We start from the raw sequence: 18,801 nt of genomic DNA, 5'->3' as shown, positions 1-18,801 counted from the left end.
CTTTCGCAACTTATACAACCTGGAAGTAGCACCTCACGTGAAAGACAAAGAACTCAGTGTATGTTTTAAAGATCGCTCTGCATCTGATCTCTATCAAAAGTCCTTCACAAAAATTGAATTAACTCCTACCCATATTTGAGAGGTGATAAAAGAGAATAAATGAAGGTAGGATGATACAGGTTTTTTGTGTGAAAGTAGAGGTTCTGTTCTTTCATTTGATATATTGTTTGTTTATATATTTAAAGAAGAACATTTTCTGGAAGGCATTAAACTTCATGAAAATCATGAAAAATGCTGGCGCTGGCTGTCAACTTTTTTTTTAAACGCTGGCGGGGAAAGAGTTAAAGTAACCCTCCCAAGCTTGGACATTCCATGAAAATCAGACTTTTTCCATGTTTAAATACTATAATCGGGTCCCCAGTGCTTCTACCAACCCAGAAACCTGAAAAATAGCAACACTGTAACTTTGTTTTGGTAAGGCTCTCTCTGCAAGCATGTAAACAATAGGTCATTCAGATTTTGCTCGTCACGTGACCTAGAAAGGGGATCATATTATAATGATACCGCCCCTTCATCTGCACTATCCAACCATGACGCTGCCATTTAGTGCGAGAGACAGAAAGAAATAATGACTGAAAGCACAATGATTTAAAAGAGGAACTATATTTTATGGCGTAATAGCACTTTTGCTTTTACTTCGATTCGGCGCAGTAACACCCTCCCTCTCCCATTATGAGAGTGAGAAGGGGAGCGGACTTTTCAGGCGCGTCGAAGTACTCCCAAAAGTGCTATTACGCCATAAAATATAGTTCCTCTTTTAAATCCGCTTAGAAAAGGGCTACGTTTTATTTTGTACCACCAAACTTGCTTGTATAACTACTCGTCTTAAATAGGAAAAACGTTGATGTGTTTGGTCACTTCTAACTTTATCTCTAAATGGTACCATTGAATGAATGGGGCTAAGCTAAATGCTATCAAAGCGTCGCAGCGCGCTCCAGCGCTTACGTGCACGCACACAGATGATAGAGGGATGTATCAACAATTCTTAGTTAAGGTAATAACATATTTTAATATTGAAAATGAGTAGACTATTCCTTTAAGCATTAAACGTGCCCACACCCATAAAGTGCTTATTTTGACATGTTACAATAAATGATCTATATGGTATTTTGAGCTAAAACTTTACATATGTGACCAGTCACGGAAAGTAGGGACACAAGTCGGATCTGGGCCATTTTGAGTTATTCGCAGATTCTGAAAGTGCAGTTTCTAAGCTTTCCAACGATGTGTAACACATGGAAATCTGATAACATATGAAGAAGTTGTGGCCATTTGAATATAGGAACGTCTCGGTTACATATGTAACCCTCGTTCCCTGAAGGAAGGGAACGGAGACGTCACGTCGTGACCGACGAATTGGGAACCGCTTCGCGGGTGACCTATCTGCTTCGAGAAACCTTTAAAACGCCAATGAACTTGGCATGCAGATAATTGCATCTGCCGGCGCCGCCCCGCCGCACAGCTATTTGGTGAGCGGCGGGTGCAGTTGTCAAATCGGCTATTTTTTGCTGAGAAAGCTGGACAGAAGGAAAGGGTCCGGCCGATCTCAGCAGTGGAACAGCAAACTGTGGCGACGGGACGTGACGTCTCCGTTCCCTTCCTTCAGGGAACGAGGGTTACATATGTAACCGAGACGTTCCCTTTCAGTCGGTCACTACGACGTCGCGTCGTGGCCGACGAATTGGGAATCCCTACCAAAGCGCCACTGAAGCTGACCCTTCCAGTGCCTGCGTAAACCCTCCGACTCTCCCCTTTAAGGGAACGGAAATGGGGTTGAAGCAGAGGCCGGTCACTACTTGTTCCTTAACCCACGATAGTGACTAGGCGAACTGGGAAGCGAACTCGTCAGGCGGGACTAAGATCGCTGCGGAAGAAAAAACCCTCTAGGGGTCTACCACTAAGGTGATAGAGAAAAAGACACGAAGTCTCTAAAAAATACACTCTCTTAGCAACACTAGAGGAACTCCGCTAAGGGAAACGTGGTAAATCATAAACTTTCCACGGAAATACTCACAAAGAAACCACTAGGGGGCGCAATGTGGGCGCTAGCCTCACCCAGATAGTCAAGAATACATCTAGTGAGAGGCTGGCAGCCGATGCTCCGCAACATCGGTCACCAAGCGGTGGAAAAGACAAAAAACATTTTTTGTAACGTTTTTGCCTTAATGGCCTTCCATAATGGTGCGGTTTCTGCGCAGTCAAAAAGAAAGGCTCCAAGCCGACACAGGAGCCGTTCCTCGATGTTCTCACTGATCTGACGAGAGAACTCGAGAGGATACCGGCTCAACACAAACACTGTAGAATCTAGTGAACGTATTAGGTGTCGCCCAGCCAGCAGCTCTACAAATATCTGAAAGCGAGGAACCACGAGCCAAAGCCCAAGATGAAGCCACGCTTCTGGTTGAATGGGCTCTCAAACCAAAAGGGCAGGGAATGCCCTGTTTCTCATAAGCCAGGGCGATTGTGTCTACAATCCAGTGAGACATCCTCTGTTTAGTGACAGCTCTCCCTTTCTGCTGGCCACCGTAACAGACAAAGAGCTGCTCTGAGGTCCGAAAGCTTTGAGTGCGATCCACATACACACGTAGTGCACGTACAGGACATAACAAAGCCATAGCTGGGTCTGCCTCTTCCAAAGGCAGAGCTTGTAAGTTCACCACTTGATCCCTAAAGGGAGTGGTGGGAACTTTAGGCACGTAGCCCGGCCGGGGTCTCAGTGTAACACTGGATTCAGCCGGCCCGAACTGAAGGCACGAATCGTTGACCGAAAATGCATGAAGATCCCCTATCCTCTTAATAGAAGCCAGTGCGAGGAGCATCAAAGTTTTCATAGTGAGAAACTTGACACTCACCGTCTGCAGAGGCTCGAACGGGCAGTCCCTGAGAGCGTTCAGCACCATGGACAGGTCCCAAGGAGGAATAGAGGGAGGACGCGAAGGATTGAGCCTCCGTGCACCTCTTAAAAACCTAATGACCAGATCGTGCTGACCCACAGATCTACCGTCTATGGGTGCGTGATGCGCGGATATTGCCGCGATATCTACTTTAATAGTAGATGGTGACAGCCTCTTCTCCAAGCGGTGCTGGAGATATGAAAGCACAATACTGATCGGGCATTCTCGGGGGTCCTCTCGTTGAGAAGTACACCAAACAACAAACAGGTTCCATTTCAGCGTATATGCCTGTCTCGTAGACGGCGCTCGCGCTGCAGCGATGGTGTTAGATACCGCCTGGGGTAAATCACCTACAACCTCCGCGCCCCGTCCAGAGACCACACATGGAGGTTCCACAGATCGGGACGGGGGTGCCATAATGTGCCCCCTTCTTGAGACAGAAGGTCCCTCCTCAGGGGAATCCTCCAGGGAGGGGCTGTCGCGAGGAGAGTGAGCTCTGGAAACCAACTCCTGGTGGCCCAATATGGAGCAACTAAAAGAATTTTCTCCTCGTCCTCCCTGACTTTGCACAATGTCTGTGCAATGAGGCGCACTGGGGGAAATGCGTATTTGCGAAGACCTCTCGGCCAGCTGTGCGCCAATGCATCCACGCCGAGTGATCCCTCGTTCAGTGAATAAAATAGGTGACAGTGGGTTGTTTCTGGAGATGCAAACAGATCTATCTGCGCTCTGCCGAAACGTCTCCAAATCAGCTGGACCGATTGAGGGTGGAGTCGCCATTCGCCGGGGCGCGCTGCTCGGGAAAGCGCGTCTGCCGCTACGTTGAGCGACCCCGGGATGTGAATGGCACGAAGAGACCTCAGATTCTTCTGACTCCAAAAGAGGAGATGGCGGGCGAGATGCGACATGTGACGAGAGCGCACTCCGCCTTGGCGATTGATATACGCAACAGTCGCAATGTTGTCTGTGCGAACTAATACATCTTTGCCTCTCAACTCGCTGCTGAAGCGGACGAGCGCAAGATATACAGCCCACAGTTCTCGGCAATTTATGTGCCAATGCAGCTGGGGTGATGTCCATACTCCTGAAGCTGCAAGCTCGCCATACGTGGCTCCCCACCCCGTGTTGGAGGCATCTGTGCATACTATTGCATGTCTGGAGACCTGTCTCAGTGGCACCCCCGCCCTGAGAAACGCTGGGTCTGACCACGGGGTGAAAGTGAGACGGCATTTCGGTGTGATCGTGACACGGTGAAAGCCGGTTAGCCACGCTCTCCTCGGGACTCGGTCGTGAAGCCAATGCTGAAGCGGTCTCATATGCAGCAAACCGAGCGGTGTTACAGCCGCGGCTGCAGCCATATGCCCCAGTAATTTCTGAAATTGTTTCAGAGGGACCGCAGTCTTGCCCGAAAACGTATTCAAGCAAGCCAGAATCGACTGAACGCGCGCCTCCGTGAGGCGTGCTGTAAGATTGACCGAATCCAATTCCATGCCGAGAAAAGAGATCTTCTGTGTCGGGCACAGTTTGCTCTTCTCTCGGTTGACCTGAAGACCGAGACGGGCGAGGTGTTTGAGCACCCGATCTAAATGATTGCAAAGCATTTGACGCGACTGTGCTATAATGAGCCAATCGTCGAGATATGCCAAGATGCGAACACCGCTCTCTCTGAGAGGTTTTAAAGCGCCCTCTGCCACTTTTGTGAAGACGCGGGGAGAGAGAGAGAGCCCGAACGGTAAGACTTTGTACTGATATGCTTTTCCCTCGAACGCAAAGCGGAGAAACGGCCTGTGCCGGGGAAGGATTGAGACATGAAAGTACGCGTCCTTCAGGTCGATGGCTGCAAACCAATCCTGTGGGCGAATGCATTGAAATATGGTTTTCTGCGTAAGCATTTTGAACGGCATCTTGTGAAGTGCTCGATTCAGAACGCGCAGATCCAGGATCGGTCGCAACCCGCCGCTTTTCTTGGGTACACTAAAGTAAGGGCTGTAAAACCCTGACCTCATCTCGGCTGGAGGAACCGGCTGAATCGCGTCTTTCGCCAATAAGACAGCAATCTCTGCACGTAGTACGTGCGCATCGGCGGGTTTCACTGTAGTGAAACGGATGCCTGTAAATTTGGGAGGTCGCCGGGCGAATTGTATCGCATAGCCAAGACGGATCGTGCGTAAAAGCCAGCGCGACGGACTGGGAAGTTGCTGCCAAGCTTCCAGATACCGGGCGAGGGGAATTAACGGCACAATCGTAGTACCCGCGGCGAGCGGAGCGGCGGTGCTCGATGACGCGCTCTCTTGGGCTGCGTTGACATGTGTATTGTGAGAATGAGCACTCACCTGACTCCGCTGATGGATGGCTGCGCGGGGAAGACTCTGATGAAGATATCCCGGTGCGCTTAAGACATCCGTTGGCGAGAGAGGAGGGGGAGAACGTAGGGTTATGAGCCCATCCGTCACACCCGACTGCCTCTGATGACCTGGAGGAGGAAGAGGAATTCGCTCTTTTTGTGGTTTTGTGGGTGCCGGCTGAAAAGCCGGCGGAACGGAAATTAAAGAAAACCAAAGATTCCCCACCCGGTCCTCCTCCGGGGGGGGGAGTGGTGCGTTCACCATCTCCCGAAGAGCGATCCCCTCCACCTCCAGGTCGCCCATCTCAGGGCCGCTTAGATTTTGTCTTTGCACCAGGCTTAGCGGGCTGAGCGGGCGGGGCGGGCTGCTGACGGCCGGTTCCTCGTTTCCTTGGACGGCCCCGATGAGGAACGGAGGCGGCCGCCGCTGCAGGACGCCCTCGGCGAGGGGCAGACTGAGGTGCCGACGTCGACGGGGCAGGTGCTGGTCTCTTCCGACGCGGCATGATGTTAGCCAGAGCCTCAGTCTGCTTCTGGGTGGCGGAGACCTGTTGTGCGAAGTCTTCCACCGCCTCGCCGAACAGGCCGGCCTGGGACACCGGGGCGTTTAGAAGCCGGGTTTTGTCGGCATCCCGCATGTCCGCAAGGCACAGCCAGAGGTGGCGCTCCTGGACCACCAGGGTGGACATAGCACGACCGACGGCTTGTGCGGTGGTCTTGGTCGCACGTAGCGCCAGATCCGTAGCCGCACGCAGGTCTTTAAAGACCGCCGAATCGTGACCTCCCTCGTGCAGATCCTTCAGAGCCTTAGCCTGATGGACCTGCAACAAAGCCATGGCATGTATGGCTGAGGCCGCCTCCCCACAGGCCTGGTATGCAGACTCCGTCAGAGCTGACGAATGCCTGCAGGCCCGTGAGGGAAGGGCAGGACGGTCCTTCCAGTAGGAGACGCCGGCAGGACACAACTGCATCGCTACCGAACGCTCCACTGTCGGGATACCGGCATACCCTTTAGCGGCCCCCCCCATCGAGGGAGGTGAGGGGTGATGGCTGATATGGACGGTTCCGGGAGGAAAACGGGGTTTTCCACGTCCGAGTCAGCTCATCATGCACCTCGGGAAAGAAAGGTACCGGTGGGGAAGACTGTGAAGCCCGTGCAGCCCCAAAGTACCAATCGTCTAGGCGGGACGGTACGGGAGGGGGAGGAGCTCTCCACTCCAACCCGACCGTCTCCGCAGCCCGAGCAAGCATAGCCGTCATCTCCGGGTCGAGATCAGGAACCGCAACCCTTCCCGAAGGAGGGAGAGGATCCGGATCAACGTCCGAAAATGACGGCCCCCCCTCCGATGTTACGACAGACAGAGAATCCTCGGGAGGTCCAACGGATGCAGAAAGCGACGCAGAACGCGCGCTCTCCGTCTCCATCGGAACCTCAGATGGTTGCGGATCCGGTGGCTGAGAGCCGCTGGACGAACCAGCTTGCCGGTTCAGCACCGTGAGGCGGAGGTCGTCTCTCCGTAGCTTCACAGCCGCCTTCTTGGCGGTGATCAGCAACGGAGGGCGGCGTTCCCGGAGAAACGCCACACGACCCCGCAGATCCGCAAGAGTCAGGCTCTCGCAAGCGGAGCATGTCCCTCCCACGAAAGCCGCCTCAGCATGCTGGAGACCCAGACATGAGAGACAGCGATCGTGTCCATCGCGAGGACCCATGTACTTGCCGCATCCAGAAGTCGAACACGGACGAAAAGACATCTTTAAAAAGACGCTTAACGCCCGTGAGCAGTGAACAGCTGTCTTTAAAAAGACGCAAGTTCAACTGCAGCTCTTTTAGGGGAAATCACTCTTTTAGCTGTGTAGTTGATGAAGCACACAGGGAGGAGAACGCACACACTCAAATAAAAGAGAGTGAAAAGAAAGAGGTGGAAACACTCGCGAGCCTCGCTGTGGTGCCTTCGCCCAACCAACTGACACGCAGAGATCAATTCACAGGATCAGAGCAGCTTCTCGTGAGCAGTGTTAATCTGCCAGCTTTCGAAGCTAAAAAGCTGATTTGATAACTGCACCTGCCGCTCATTAAATAGCTGTGCGGCGGGGCGGCGCCGGCAGATGCAATTATCTGCATGCCAAGTTCATTGGCGTTTTAAAGGTTTCTCGAAGCAGATAGGTCACCCGCGAAGCGGTTCCCAATTCGTCGGTCACGACGTGACGTCGTAGTGACCGACTGAAAGGGAACTCAGAAATACTCAAACCGAGAAAATCGAGACGAAAGAGACTCTTCTTTCCAACTGGGGGAGACAATAGGGCTCATCTCATTTACATCTCATTGATTAAGCTAAGCCATACCCTCTGTAAAGCCGTTTTGAGATACTGATGTTCTAGCATCATGTAGTATTTTATGACAGAAGTCCAAATGACAACATGCAAAAATAAACATTGACTTTTTACCTTTGTGTTGATCACAACTCAAATCCAGTCTGTTTCAGATTATCCAATGACCATTTTGTCCACAAATGCGTATAATCCGTGAAATAAAGATGTATAGTCTATATTGTTGACATCAGATTTCGCATGAATGTCTAGTAATACAACATAATATACAATCTGAGGACTATTTACATCGTAACATGTTAGGGTATATGATTACGCTCCGTTAAACACGTGAACCCGCCTTCAAAGTTAAGTTTTTATTTTATAGGTAGTATAACAGATCATCCAAACAGCGCCGTCGAAAACGTGACGTCCTTTAGAGATGTTACCAATCGCTCGCTCGTTCCTCCATCAGCCAATGACTTCATGGAAAATATTGATAGACAAAACATATAGCCAATTATATAATGAATTCAACAATCTCTATGTAACTTCTGTGTGTTTGGACTCATGCTGCGCTGCAGGAACTGACAAAGAGATGACAACAAAGTACCGCGAGAGCGACTCGAAATTAAACTACTCCGAAAGATTTCTTGAGGAGCTCTCCCGGTACTTAGACGTCATCTGACTGCAGCGCCGCATAAAGTCAGTGACGCAGCTGACGTACGATGCAGCGGACTGTTATTTGTTCTGCCCCAGCCTCTTTTATTTTTCTTTTGTTTTGTGCGCCCGAGCTTTACAGTCTGGGGAGACGCACGCTATACGCTTGAAAAAACAACAACTTAGCAAACATATCTGAGGAACAGGGCAGCCGCGTCACTACAGTCACGTGACTTCGCGCTCGAGCTGGAAGAGAAGACAATGCTGAATAAAGTCGTAATTCTGCTATTTTTGGACCAAACTGTATTTTCGATGCTGCAACACGTTCAAACTGACCCACTGATGTCACATGGACTACTTAGAGGATCTTTTTATTACCTTTCTGGACATGGAAACCATACATAGATTTTCAATGAAGGGGACAGAAAGAGAAAGCTCTCGGACTAAATCTAACGTTAAAACATCTTAAACTGTGTTCCGACGATGAACGGAGGTCTTCCGAGTTTAGAATGACATAAGGGTGAGTCATTAATTACATTATTTTCATTTTTGGGCGAACTATCCTTATTTAGTAGTCACGCTGTTCCCTTTGGGGGCGGATGCGAAAACACAAGCTTATACAGTATGTAAATATACACAGACAATGACGCCCCCTCGCTGCACGCTAGAATCTCTGGAAAAACAAGCCTATTTTAACCGCAAAATGTATGCTTTTAAATATACAAAAACTGCTATCTCAAACATGGAGAGGCTTCTTCGTGATCTCAACTAACAGATTCTCCAATAAAACGAAAATCACAAATTTTGAAAAAAAAACTTTGTTTCTCATTTTCTCGGAACTTGTGCTGCCGACTTGTGTCCCTGGTTTCCGTGACGGGTCACATATGTACTTTGGGGAAACCAAAGATTTATTTTATATCTTAAAAAAGTCTTGTGAAATGTCCCCTTTAACTGGTAGTTCATGGCACAATGGCATAATTCTGTTTAACATGCATTAAGTGTATCTATGTACAGTGACAAGAAAAAGTGTGTGAGCCTTTTGGAGTTTCATGGTTTTCTGAGTTAATTTGTGAATGTGATCTGATCTTGAGTTAAGTCAAGGGTATTGACAAACATACTGTGTCAAAAACAACAACACAATATTCAGATCTTTCATCTGTCTTTATGTAACACACTCATTTAACATTCAAAATGGCAGTGAAAAGTAAGTGAACCCTTAGAATGAATAACTGGTTGACCCTCCCTTGGCAGCAATAACCTCAACCAGGCACCTCCTGTAGCTGTGAATCAGACCTGCACATCATTCAGGAGGAATTTTAGCCCATTTTTCCTGGCAGAACTGCTTTAGTGATGTCATATATTTACGTGTATGGCCCTCTTCAAGCCAATCCAGAGCATCTCTATTGGGTTGAGGGCTGGACTTGGTCACACCAAACGGCGGATTTTATTTTTCTGAAGCCATTCTGTTGTGGACTTGCTCTGGTGTTTTGGGTCGTTGTCCTTTTGCATCACCCAACTTCTATAGAGTTTCATCTGACGTACAGAAATTCTCAAATTATCCTGAAGAATTATCCTATATACTTGGGAATTCATCTTCCCCTCAATGATTGCTGCTGGCCAGGCCCTAATCCAACAAAGTAGGCCCAAATCATGATGTTTCCTCCACCATACTTTACAGTCAGGATGATGTTTTCGTGATGATATGCCGTGCATTTTCTACGGCAGATGTAGCGCTGTGTGTTTTTTCATTTCGTTCAATCTTCTTTTCATCAGTCCACAAAACATTAAGCCAATACCGCTGTGGAGTATCAATGTGCTCTTTTGCAAACTTCAGGCGTGCAGCAATGTTCTTTTAGTAAGCAGTGGCTTCCTTCGTGGTGTCCTGCCATGGATACCCTGCTAGTTCAGTGTTTTACGTATTGTAGACTCATGAACAGAGATGTTAGCAATTTCCAATGATGCCTATAAATCTGTGGCTGTCAATCGGAGTTGTATCTTTACCTTATTGATGAGTCTTCGTTGTGTTCTTTTTGTTGTTCTTACTGGGTGCCCACTTCTTGGTGGAGTAGCAAGTCCCAAAGTGTCTCTATTTGTAGATGTTTGCCTAACTGTAGACTGGTGAATTTCTAAAGTCTTTGAAATAAAGCTGGAACGGGTTACAAAGGGCACTTTTCCATTGCATAGTACCCCACAGTTTGGGTGGGGTCAGCTTACTTTTGGGGGCTTTCCACTGGTGCCAAAAGTTATGTAAAGCAACAATTCTTGATCGTAGCTCCTCTGAAAGCTCTTTTTAGTGAGACATGGCTCACATAAGCGTGTTCTTCTTGTGCAGAGCAAACTGCAAAAGTTTGAGTTTTTTTAATCGGTCAAAGTAGCTGTAATCCACACTTCCAATCGTAGTATCTTAACGAGACTCCAGGTGTGCTAAAACCTGACTCCAATTAGCTTTTTTGAGTTCATTATACTTTTTCCACAAGCACTATGAGGTTATTTGCTCAATAAAGACATGAAAGATCAGAATTTATTGTGTTATTTTTTTAGACATATTATGTTTGTCAATACCCTTGACTTAGATGAATATCAGATCACATTTAATGACAAATTTATTCAGAAAACTATGAAATTCCAAAAGGTTCACATACTTGCCATTGTACATGTGCGACTTCCAGCAACGTTGGCTACTGGATGGAGCAACTTTCGGGAGCGACTACCAATAAAAACGAAGCAGTGGCGTTGACGTCATCCTTCTCTTGTCGGTGACTGGAGTGGATGGTACTCATTTGTTTATGACAACAAGATTTAAAAATGCCTCTTTTGAAAGAGACGAGGGACACACAGCGACAAAGTCACTTATAATGTGAATGTACCTTAAGCTGTGATAAAATACCCCCGTAACCCTACGGTTCAGATTGCATTACATAAGTATCTTTGCGCCACTGTTGCTACGTACTTATTTAAGAATAATAAACGCCTTTAAACAATTTTTTTCTACAATTGCACAATTAATAGCGAAATTTAAATAAATGTCAATAAATATTGTTGAGTCATCTCGTCAATAAATAGAAAACATTCAATCAGGGAGTTTCTACCTCAAATTCATATTTCCTCTTATTATCCACTGGGTGCCGATCTTACCCAACTTAAACACTGACGCATTCACTCAACACTAAAAACTTAACAAACTCTGATCTCTAACAAAGTCCTTCAAAAGAAATTTAATTATCTCCGCTTTTAGCTCAAAATTTGAGAGGTGATAAGAGAACAAATGAAGCTAGAATTAATTTTTTATTAAGTGGGGGTCTGTTCTTTCTTTTGATGCATTAAACCAACTTTTTTTTTAAACGCTGATGGCAAAAGAGTTAAAGTTAAGCATGCTTCCAAGCATATTTGATCATCATTTCAACAGTTGCACGATGTAAATTTTAATGTATAAATTAGATGAATGTTGATTTATGAAAATAAACACCACAGTCTTTAATCATATTTTCATTGTGTCTTTGCTCCGTCTGTGTTGCTTGGGAACTGCACTCTGTTGCAGCCACACTTGATTCTGAGGAACTATTTGTTTGGCAGAAGAGTAATATTTGTTCTAATATAATTACAACTTATTTGCTGTGTTTTATTTTTTGAAATCCTGCTATGCATATGAAGTAACCGTTTTATAAAAGCAATAAGCCCCATGAAGCAGTGGTGCTAAAGTGCATTTTATAACAGTCCCTTAGCTGTTATAAAATGCACTAGTAACCCACTGTTTCTTAGGGCTTATTGCTTTAGAATAATGTATAGGTCTGTGTGTATAACAGTATAGGTCTGTATCCACTTTACTATAGTGTGTAGGATGTATATCTTTAAAGTACAGTAAGTCAATCTGGATACAAGGATCTGCCAAATGCATTATAGTGTGTATTCCATAGAGTAGGTCTGAGTGTACTGTAGAATGTAATCATTAGGTCCTGGTGTATTAGTTATCTAATGGTTTGGGTGTAAGAGGCAGTCGTAGCCTAGTGGTTAGTAACTACTAACTAGTACACTGAGGGGACACTCACAATATCCAAACCAAACCGCGCATGGGCGCGTTTGACCCCCAAAGCCTGGTTCATTTGACTACTGTGATCGTTCTGTACTGCACCCTGGCCTGGTTTGGTTAATCGCGCCCTGGCCGGCATGCAGAGGTGGGCTGGAGCACGGTTCACTTGGGCTCAGGCGTGGAACGTACAATGTGATCGCAAATCACGTCAGAGCGTGTTTAAAAAGAAGAGATGCCAATTGCACGACCACTCCCCTTTCTCTGTCTTCATAAAAACCTTCTGATGCATGCAGCAGGGTTAAGCGAATGTCTGAGCTGCACACTCGACAGACCAACTAGCAATATGATGGCACCTGAGAGGGCTGTGTGTCATCGTGCACCAAACGAGTCTGAATAAAAAACATAGACTAAACATTACGATAGGCTCCAGTGTTAAGAGAGTCAGCACGTGAGGACCAAACTGTTCTCCTTTCAGGCTTTGCACTTGAACGATTACATAAACGCATAATAATTAGTGATGCACCGATGTATCGGCCACCGATATTTATCGGCCGATTTTTTATGAATTTGAAACCATCGGCATATCGGCAATAGCACGAGACAGGCCAATACCGATTGTTTATTAATTAACTGCATAAAGAAATCCATTATATGTAAAAAATGAGTTAATGTTGTTAATAAAATAAATGCTGAATAGCAAAAAGCACCTTTGAGGGTTGTCATGCTGCCTTATTATATTTGTTTTAGCTTAATTTGTGCCTCTCTTATTATGTTGGTCAGTTGAATGTTAATTAGATCCAATCCATGTTCAGTAAAAATAATTTGATGCAGAAATAAACTAGCTAATAGACCAACTGTATAGTATTGTATACAAGTGTTTAATATCGGCATCGGTATCGGCCAGAAGTTGTCTGTTTAAATCGGAATCGGCCCAAAAAAATCCTATCGGTGCATCCCTAATAATAATAACACACAAGTAAACGCACAGTTTGGGGAAAAGGTAGATATGGACTTGTGGCTATTGGGCATTACTGTAGGACAGTAATTTTCAAAGTTTTTAAAGAGCAGCGCATCTCTCTCAGTGTTGGCGATAAGGATTGATTCATATGTTCTTATTAATTTTAAACATTTATGCGGCTGAAGTGGTTCATTATTTTAATAACATTTTCGTTTAATCATCCTGGTGACCCAGTTTGGTAAAAATGTCTAATCTATAGGTTTCTTTGTATTATAGTGAGTAATCTGTAGATTTATGTGTATTATTGTGCGTGATCTGTGTCCCTGTGTGTATACCTTTATACATGACACATAGGGTGCATTGTTTTGAGTGTCTCCCTCAGAAAGAGCTTCTTCATCTGGATTTGGGTCAATAAAATCGTATGGATCCTGGTCTGAACAAAAATTGAGACAAAAACACAGAGGTGAGACATTTACATTATAATACTTTTAGTTTAGTTTGTAATTCAATAAAAAGTTATCAAAATGGGTCTATGAATAGGGTTTTGTTCTTTTATGGAAAGTATCTTTTTTATACATTTTCTATAATATTTCCCGTGGTTTCACAGACAAGGCTAGTCCTAGATTAAAACACATGTTTGAGCTGTCTCAACTGAAAATAACTTGCACTATGCAGATCCTAAAATAAGCAAATACCAATGATTTGAGCACACAAAAGTAATGTCTTTTCTATGGCAAATATGCTTAAACAGCTTAATTTAACTAAGCCCTAGTACTGGCTTTAGCTAAGCATTGTCTGTGACATACCTTTGTTTGAGTCCAGCTTTGTCAGCAGAAGTGTGTGAGCATCTGCCCGCGCTGTCTCAGATACTTGGGAATGCAGACTTACTGTGTCATCATCAGATGGCTGGAAAAACAAACACAGAGGAAAAAGGTCTTCATTTATAGTTTGGCAAAACAACATTCTCTGCCAAACTAGAGCTCATGCGTAGAAATGTTCATATAACAACAGCATACATAATTCAACTTTATTCTGCGACTTTCAGCACAATCAGCCCATCTATGAAATACAGTGGAAAACTCCAATAAGGTGGCGGAGCTAGACGGGTGTCCGGGGTGTCCAAATTTAATCCGCTCATTCCCTCCAATAATTTATTTCCTGTTAATCAACATGTTTATTTCGCCATGCTGCACAGCAGCATTTTGGTAAAAACAAATATTAGGAAAATATTAACAGACGTTGCAAATTTTACATAATGATTTCAACGTAGTCTGGAAGAAGGTGCATAGTATTTGTCTTTTTGTGCTTTTGAATTAGACTTTCTTTTTCTCTTTGTACCGTTTTACAACATAACTCAAAAGCCATGTTTATATTCTTTAAGTGATATTTTTACTGTATGACATATGTATGAGATATACTGCCACCTCGAACTTGAAAACGCACTGCACAGAGCTAAATGAGTTCATGTTCGCGTCTTTCTGGTTTACGGACAAATGCATATAAACACGTTTCAAAATAGCTGTCTTAGTGAGCATCATAGTAAGCGATTATCATTATCTTAAACATTTTATTGCATTCGGCCTTATACTGTAGGCCTACCTGTTGAAGTCTCTGTTATTAAATTTAAAAAAAGAAGAAAAAAAGAAGAAATAAAATCACTCACTATGTGTTAAGTTTAAGGTTTATCATGGAGTTTAGATTTCCTGAATTTTTTTTACAAAAGTTAGGGGAGAACCGTGGCGAAAGTAACGTGGGACGAATGCAACCAAAGTTACTTTTCTCAAAGCCCTGACAACATGTGCATTTCAAACTATGACAGCATCTTTAGCAAGCAACCCTTGACAGAGCTGACAAATATCGTGCTATTTCATCATCGTTTCATGCGTATAGGTCCAGAAAGCTGTTTTTGACCATAAGAAGTAAATTCCTAAATCGTAAATCGCATTGTGTTTCTTGTTTCACGTGTTACAGTACTGATCAATCTACAGGTCATTTAGTGCTGAAACACATCCTGAACTTTGCCTTCGAAGAGTTTTTCAAAATAAAAGTAAATTGGGTTTAAATGTCAGGAGTTACTGTCCGGATGGAAGTAACACATGTTATGCAGGGTACACACCTAAATATTTTTTACATCTTATAAGATTTTCAAAATGTGATAAACCACAAACATGAAGATAAAAATCCTAGATTTAACCGTTTTGCTCCTATAGTGTGTGGTGTGCCATGATGTGTCAAAGACAACACACCACACAACATTTTCAATAGGGATGCACGATATATCGGCCGACATATCATTACTAACTGAAAGCCAATAAATAATGGATTATTTTGTTTTGTTGAACCACTTACTTGCTCATTGCTGGCCATGTGGAGTTTTGATTGGTGCTTTCTGTGACATAGCACGAAGATGACACGTGTTGCGGGCTTAAGAAGAGTATGCTAGTCTAGCGCAAAGACAAGATGTCCGCGGTCTGCAAGTTTTTCATTGTGAAAATAATATCGGCCTATAGATATCGGTTATCGGCCCCCAAATTTAAAGAGTTATCGTTTATCGGTATCGGCCAAAATTTCCATATCGGTGCATCCCTAATTTTCAACCAGAGTCTTGACTGTGAACACAGGAAATCTTGCAAAATCTCACGAGACTTCAGAATAAGCATGGTGGACGATATGCAGAAAAAATAATATAATAAATAAATCAATAATAGTGTTTGGAATGATTTCAAAGAAAATTCAAGGAAAAAAGAAAAAGGTTTGGGTGAAGTCGGGAACATGGTCTGTACAAGTTCACTTTGCATCAACATCACTTTGTGCTGCGCCATGCCCATGACTGCTTCCGTCTTCCATCATCTCGCTTTCTGATTGGATATTGTTTCGCTTCACGTTATAATCTCAAGAGCGTGCACACGTTTATCCTCAGGGTTTCCCCCACACACATTAGGATTTCTGATCGTAAATATTAAACATGCTTAATATTTACGATTCACTATCGGGGCAGCTCCGATATTCTTCGGATCAGGTTCGACACACTTAACACACCTCACACCAAGGGAAAATCTGATCATCTGTAGAACCATCAAGATAATCGGGACATAGCTAGGATTGTCGAAATGGGGGAAATCGGCCCAAAATCTTTTTGTGTGTACCCAGCATTACTGAGCTACACTTTTCCAAACAATGCAAGTGTTTGAAGGCTATGCTGTCCCAACAGTTTCTTAGTCACCTCATTTATTGCCTCTTAGAACCATTCGGCATGACGGAGAAAAAGCAGCTAATGATGCATTTGTTTATTCATGTCTGAAAAATGAATACTCTTTTGCACTGACATAAACATAAACATTTAACATGAGTAGACTAAATAAATGAGTAATATATGAGTCTATGTAGATACCATGATAAATAAGGTGGTACTATCACTGGACTGTGGTACCCATACTGAGATAGGGTACCTGAAAATGATTGATGATGCTGTTTACGGATATCACTGTCTGAAATTGCTAGAACAATTGGCTTTAGCTTTCTAGTAGTATTCATTTGTATACAGAAGGGTTTTTCAATTTTTGTGTCAGCTGAACCTCTTTGCACTAATTTATTTACTGTAAGTACCCCCTCGAGATTTTAAGTAAATATTTAAATAATCAACTTATTGCTACATAAAACGTATCTGTCCATTGTGCATGAGTTCTTAATTTTCTGATATATTGTGGTGTTGTGTAATGGTCACATGATAAAATGAAGAGTTTCGTTGCAAAATGAGATAAATCCATTTTTTTTACATTTTTGTCAAAACATGTTTATTATTATGTTATCATGTTAATATTTTGTTTTATGGTGCTACTTAGCTGTATTTTTTAAGTTATGAAGGTTTAAATCAAAACAAACCAACTGCAGTTGCATTGAAATTAATTGGAATGCACAACCAAACAACAAGATTTCTGAACAATTAAAAAAACGGTGGTTATCTCGTTTTGCAACGAAACTCTTCAAATATATATTTATGTAAATATTTAGATTATTTTAAAATGTATTTACATTTTAATATTTAATTGTAATTTATACATTTTTCATCAACTCACGAACCTGCTGCGACCAGTTTGGGAAACCCTGTTATACAGTATGGAATAAAAACAAAGAAAAACTGAAGGAAACTTCATGGACACCAGACACTTAAACACCAGAGTATGCATTATGAACCTGCAGAAACCTGCTCAGAACTATTTTCCAGGACAAAACTCAATGACAGATTGGTTCCAAGGAACTCGAACAAAGTAAGATTCTTTAAGGTTTCCTGCAAAAACAGGACGCTGAGCCACTGCCAATACAAGCTAATCAACAGCAGAACTGCTATTCAGGGATTTAAATTAGATTTCTTTGTTCAAGCAGAATTAACTTCTTAAAGGTTAATGCCTCCAGCTGAAAGTCACATGTACCAGTCTCAATATCCATCCAGTATTCATTTCCAGAGAAAAATCCTGCATGTCAAGCATAAACTGAAAGCATTCAGTATATTGGCTTATGGGATTTTTATTTAAAGATAAAGAGATGTTTTATAGCCATATAAAGTACTAAAAATATATGATCTGTATGTTGATTTCTGGAGTTGAAGTTCAGTGTCTTCATGTTAAGTATTTAAAAGCTTGTTTTACCTGCCTATGCAATTCCTTATATTTAGGTTAGACATGTCTGTAGGAAACACTGTTAACACTAAGCTATACTTCAAACTTACACATGGAACATATTGTTCATATCTAGGAGAAATAGGTTTTAGTCTGCACTTGAAAAATTACAATTGCGTTTATTTATCTGGCTGATGCTTTTATACAGAGTTCCTTGTTTTACATTGTAATATGCATATGATGCATCCATAGTTTTTCCGTATTTAAACCCACCAACCAGCCGGTTTCGTTTTATTCTATTAAATGAAGAAATTGCTGTCGTTTACTTCATGCACTGACTCATGCCACATTCACTGAAATCTCTCCCTGCTTGTGCATAAGCAGCACAGCGAGTGTGCACTGAGCTCACCGACCAACATGCTATATAAAAAGCCAACGAAGGTACATAAAGTCAACCAGTTAGCTGGGGACCAATCAGGTGGCTCCCTCTAGTGGAAGACTAAAGTATTTCTAGCAATGAGAGCATCACACATGCATGCTGCTTTAAAGGGCACATATTATGCAAAACCTACTTTTACAAGGTGTTTGATCAGTGGGGCCGGTGACTTCTTTTTTTGAGAGCGCTCGATGCGAAGTTCGTCACAACATGTATGTACCCATCATGTGTGTGGTTCGTAATTTCAAAATATGTGTTCTGCGCATCGAGTGATCCTATGCGCATCACGTGTTTCGTCAAAATAAGTGCGTGCTGCAGACGCGTCTAAAGGGTTTATGATAAAAGAGACGTTTGCCAGAAACTCGTATAAACTTATGAATAATACTGTTAAGGGAGTGTCTTGCGTGTATTTTGTGAACGTGAGCATCTCTTTTATCAGACGCGTGTGCAGCAGGCACTTATTTTGACGAAACACGTGATGCACATGGTTCACATGACA

General features: G+C 43.6%; 1 protein-coding gene across 4 annotated transcripts in view; it reads right to left on the bottom strand.

Annotated features, from left to right (window-relative positions):
- lrch2 (leucine-rich repeats and calponin homology (CH) domain containing 2) overlaps positions 1–18,801 on the bottom strand; it is a 104,389-nt gene that overhangs the window by 55,545 nt on the left and 30,043 nt on the right. For all 4 annotated transcript variants that reach the window (XM_055199743.2, XM_055199744.2, XM_055199745.2 and 1 more), the window contains exons 8-9: positions 14,057–14,156; positions 13,586–13,683 (exon numbers count right to left, since the gene is read on the bottom strand). In XM_055199743.2, the coding sequence (XP_055055718.2) occupies positions 13,586–13,683; positions 14,057–14,156 (198 nt within the window). The remainder of the gene's footprint in view (positions 1–13,585; positions 13,684–14,056; positions 14,157–18,801) is intronic.

Source organism: Misgurnus anguillicaudatus, chromosome 22 (genome assembly GCF_027580225.2).
Source record: "Misgurnus anguillicaudatus chromosome 22, ASM2758022v2, whole genome shotgun sequence".
Taxonomy (NCBI): Eukaryota; Metazoa; Chordata; class Actinopteri; order Cypriniformes; family Cobitidae; genus Misgurnus; species Misgurnus anguillicaudatus.
This window is presented reverse-complemented; position numbering and strand designations above follow the sequence as displayed.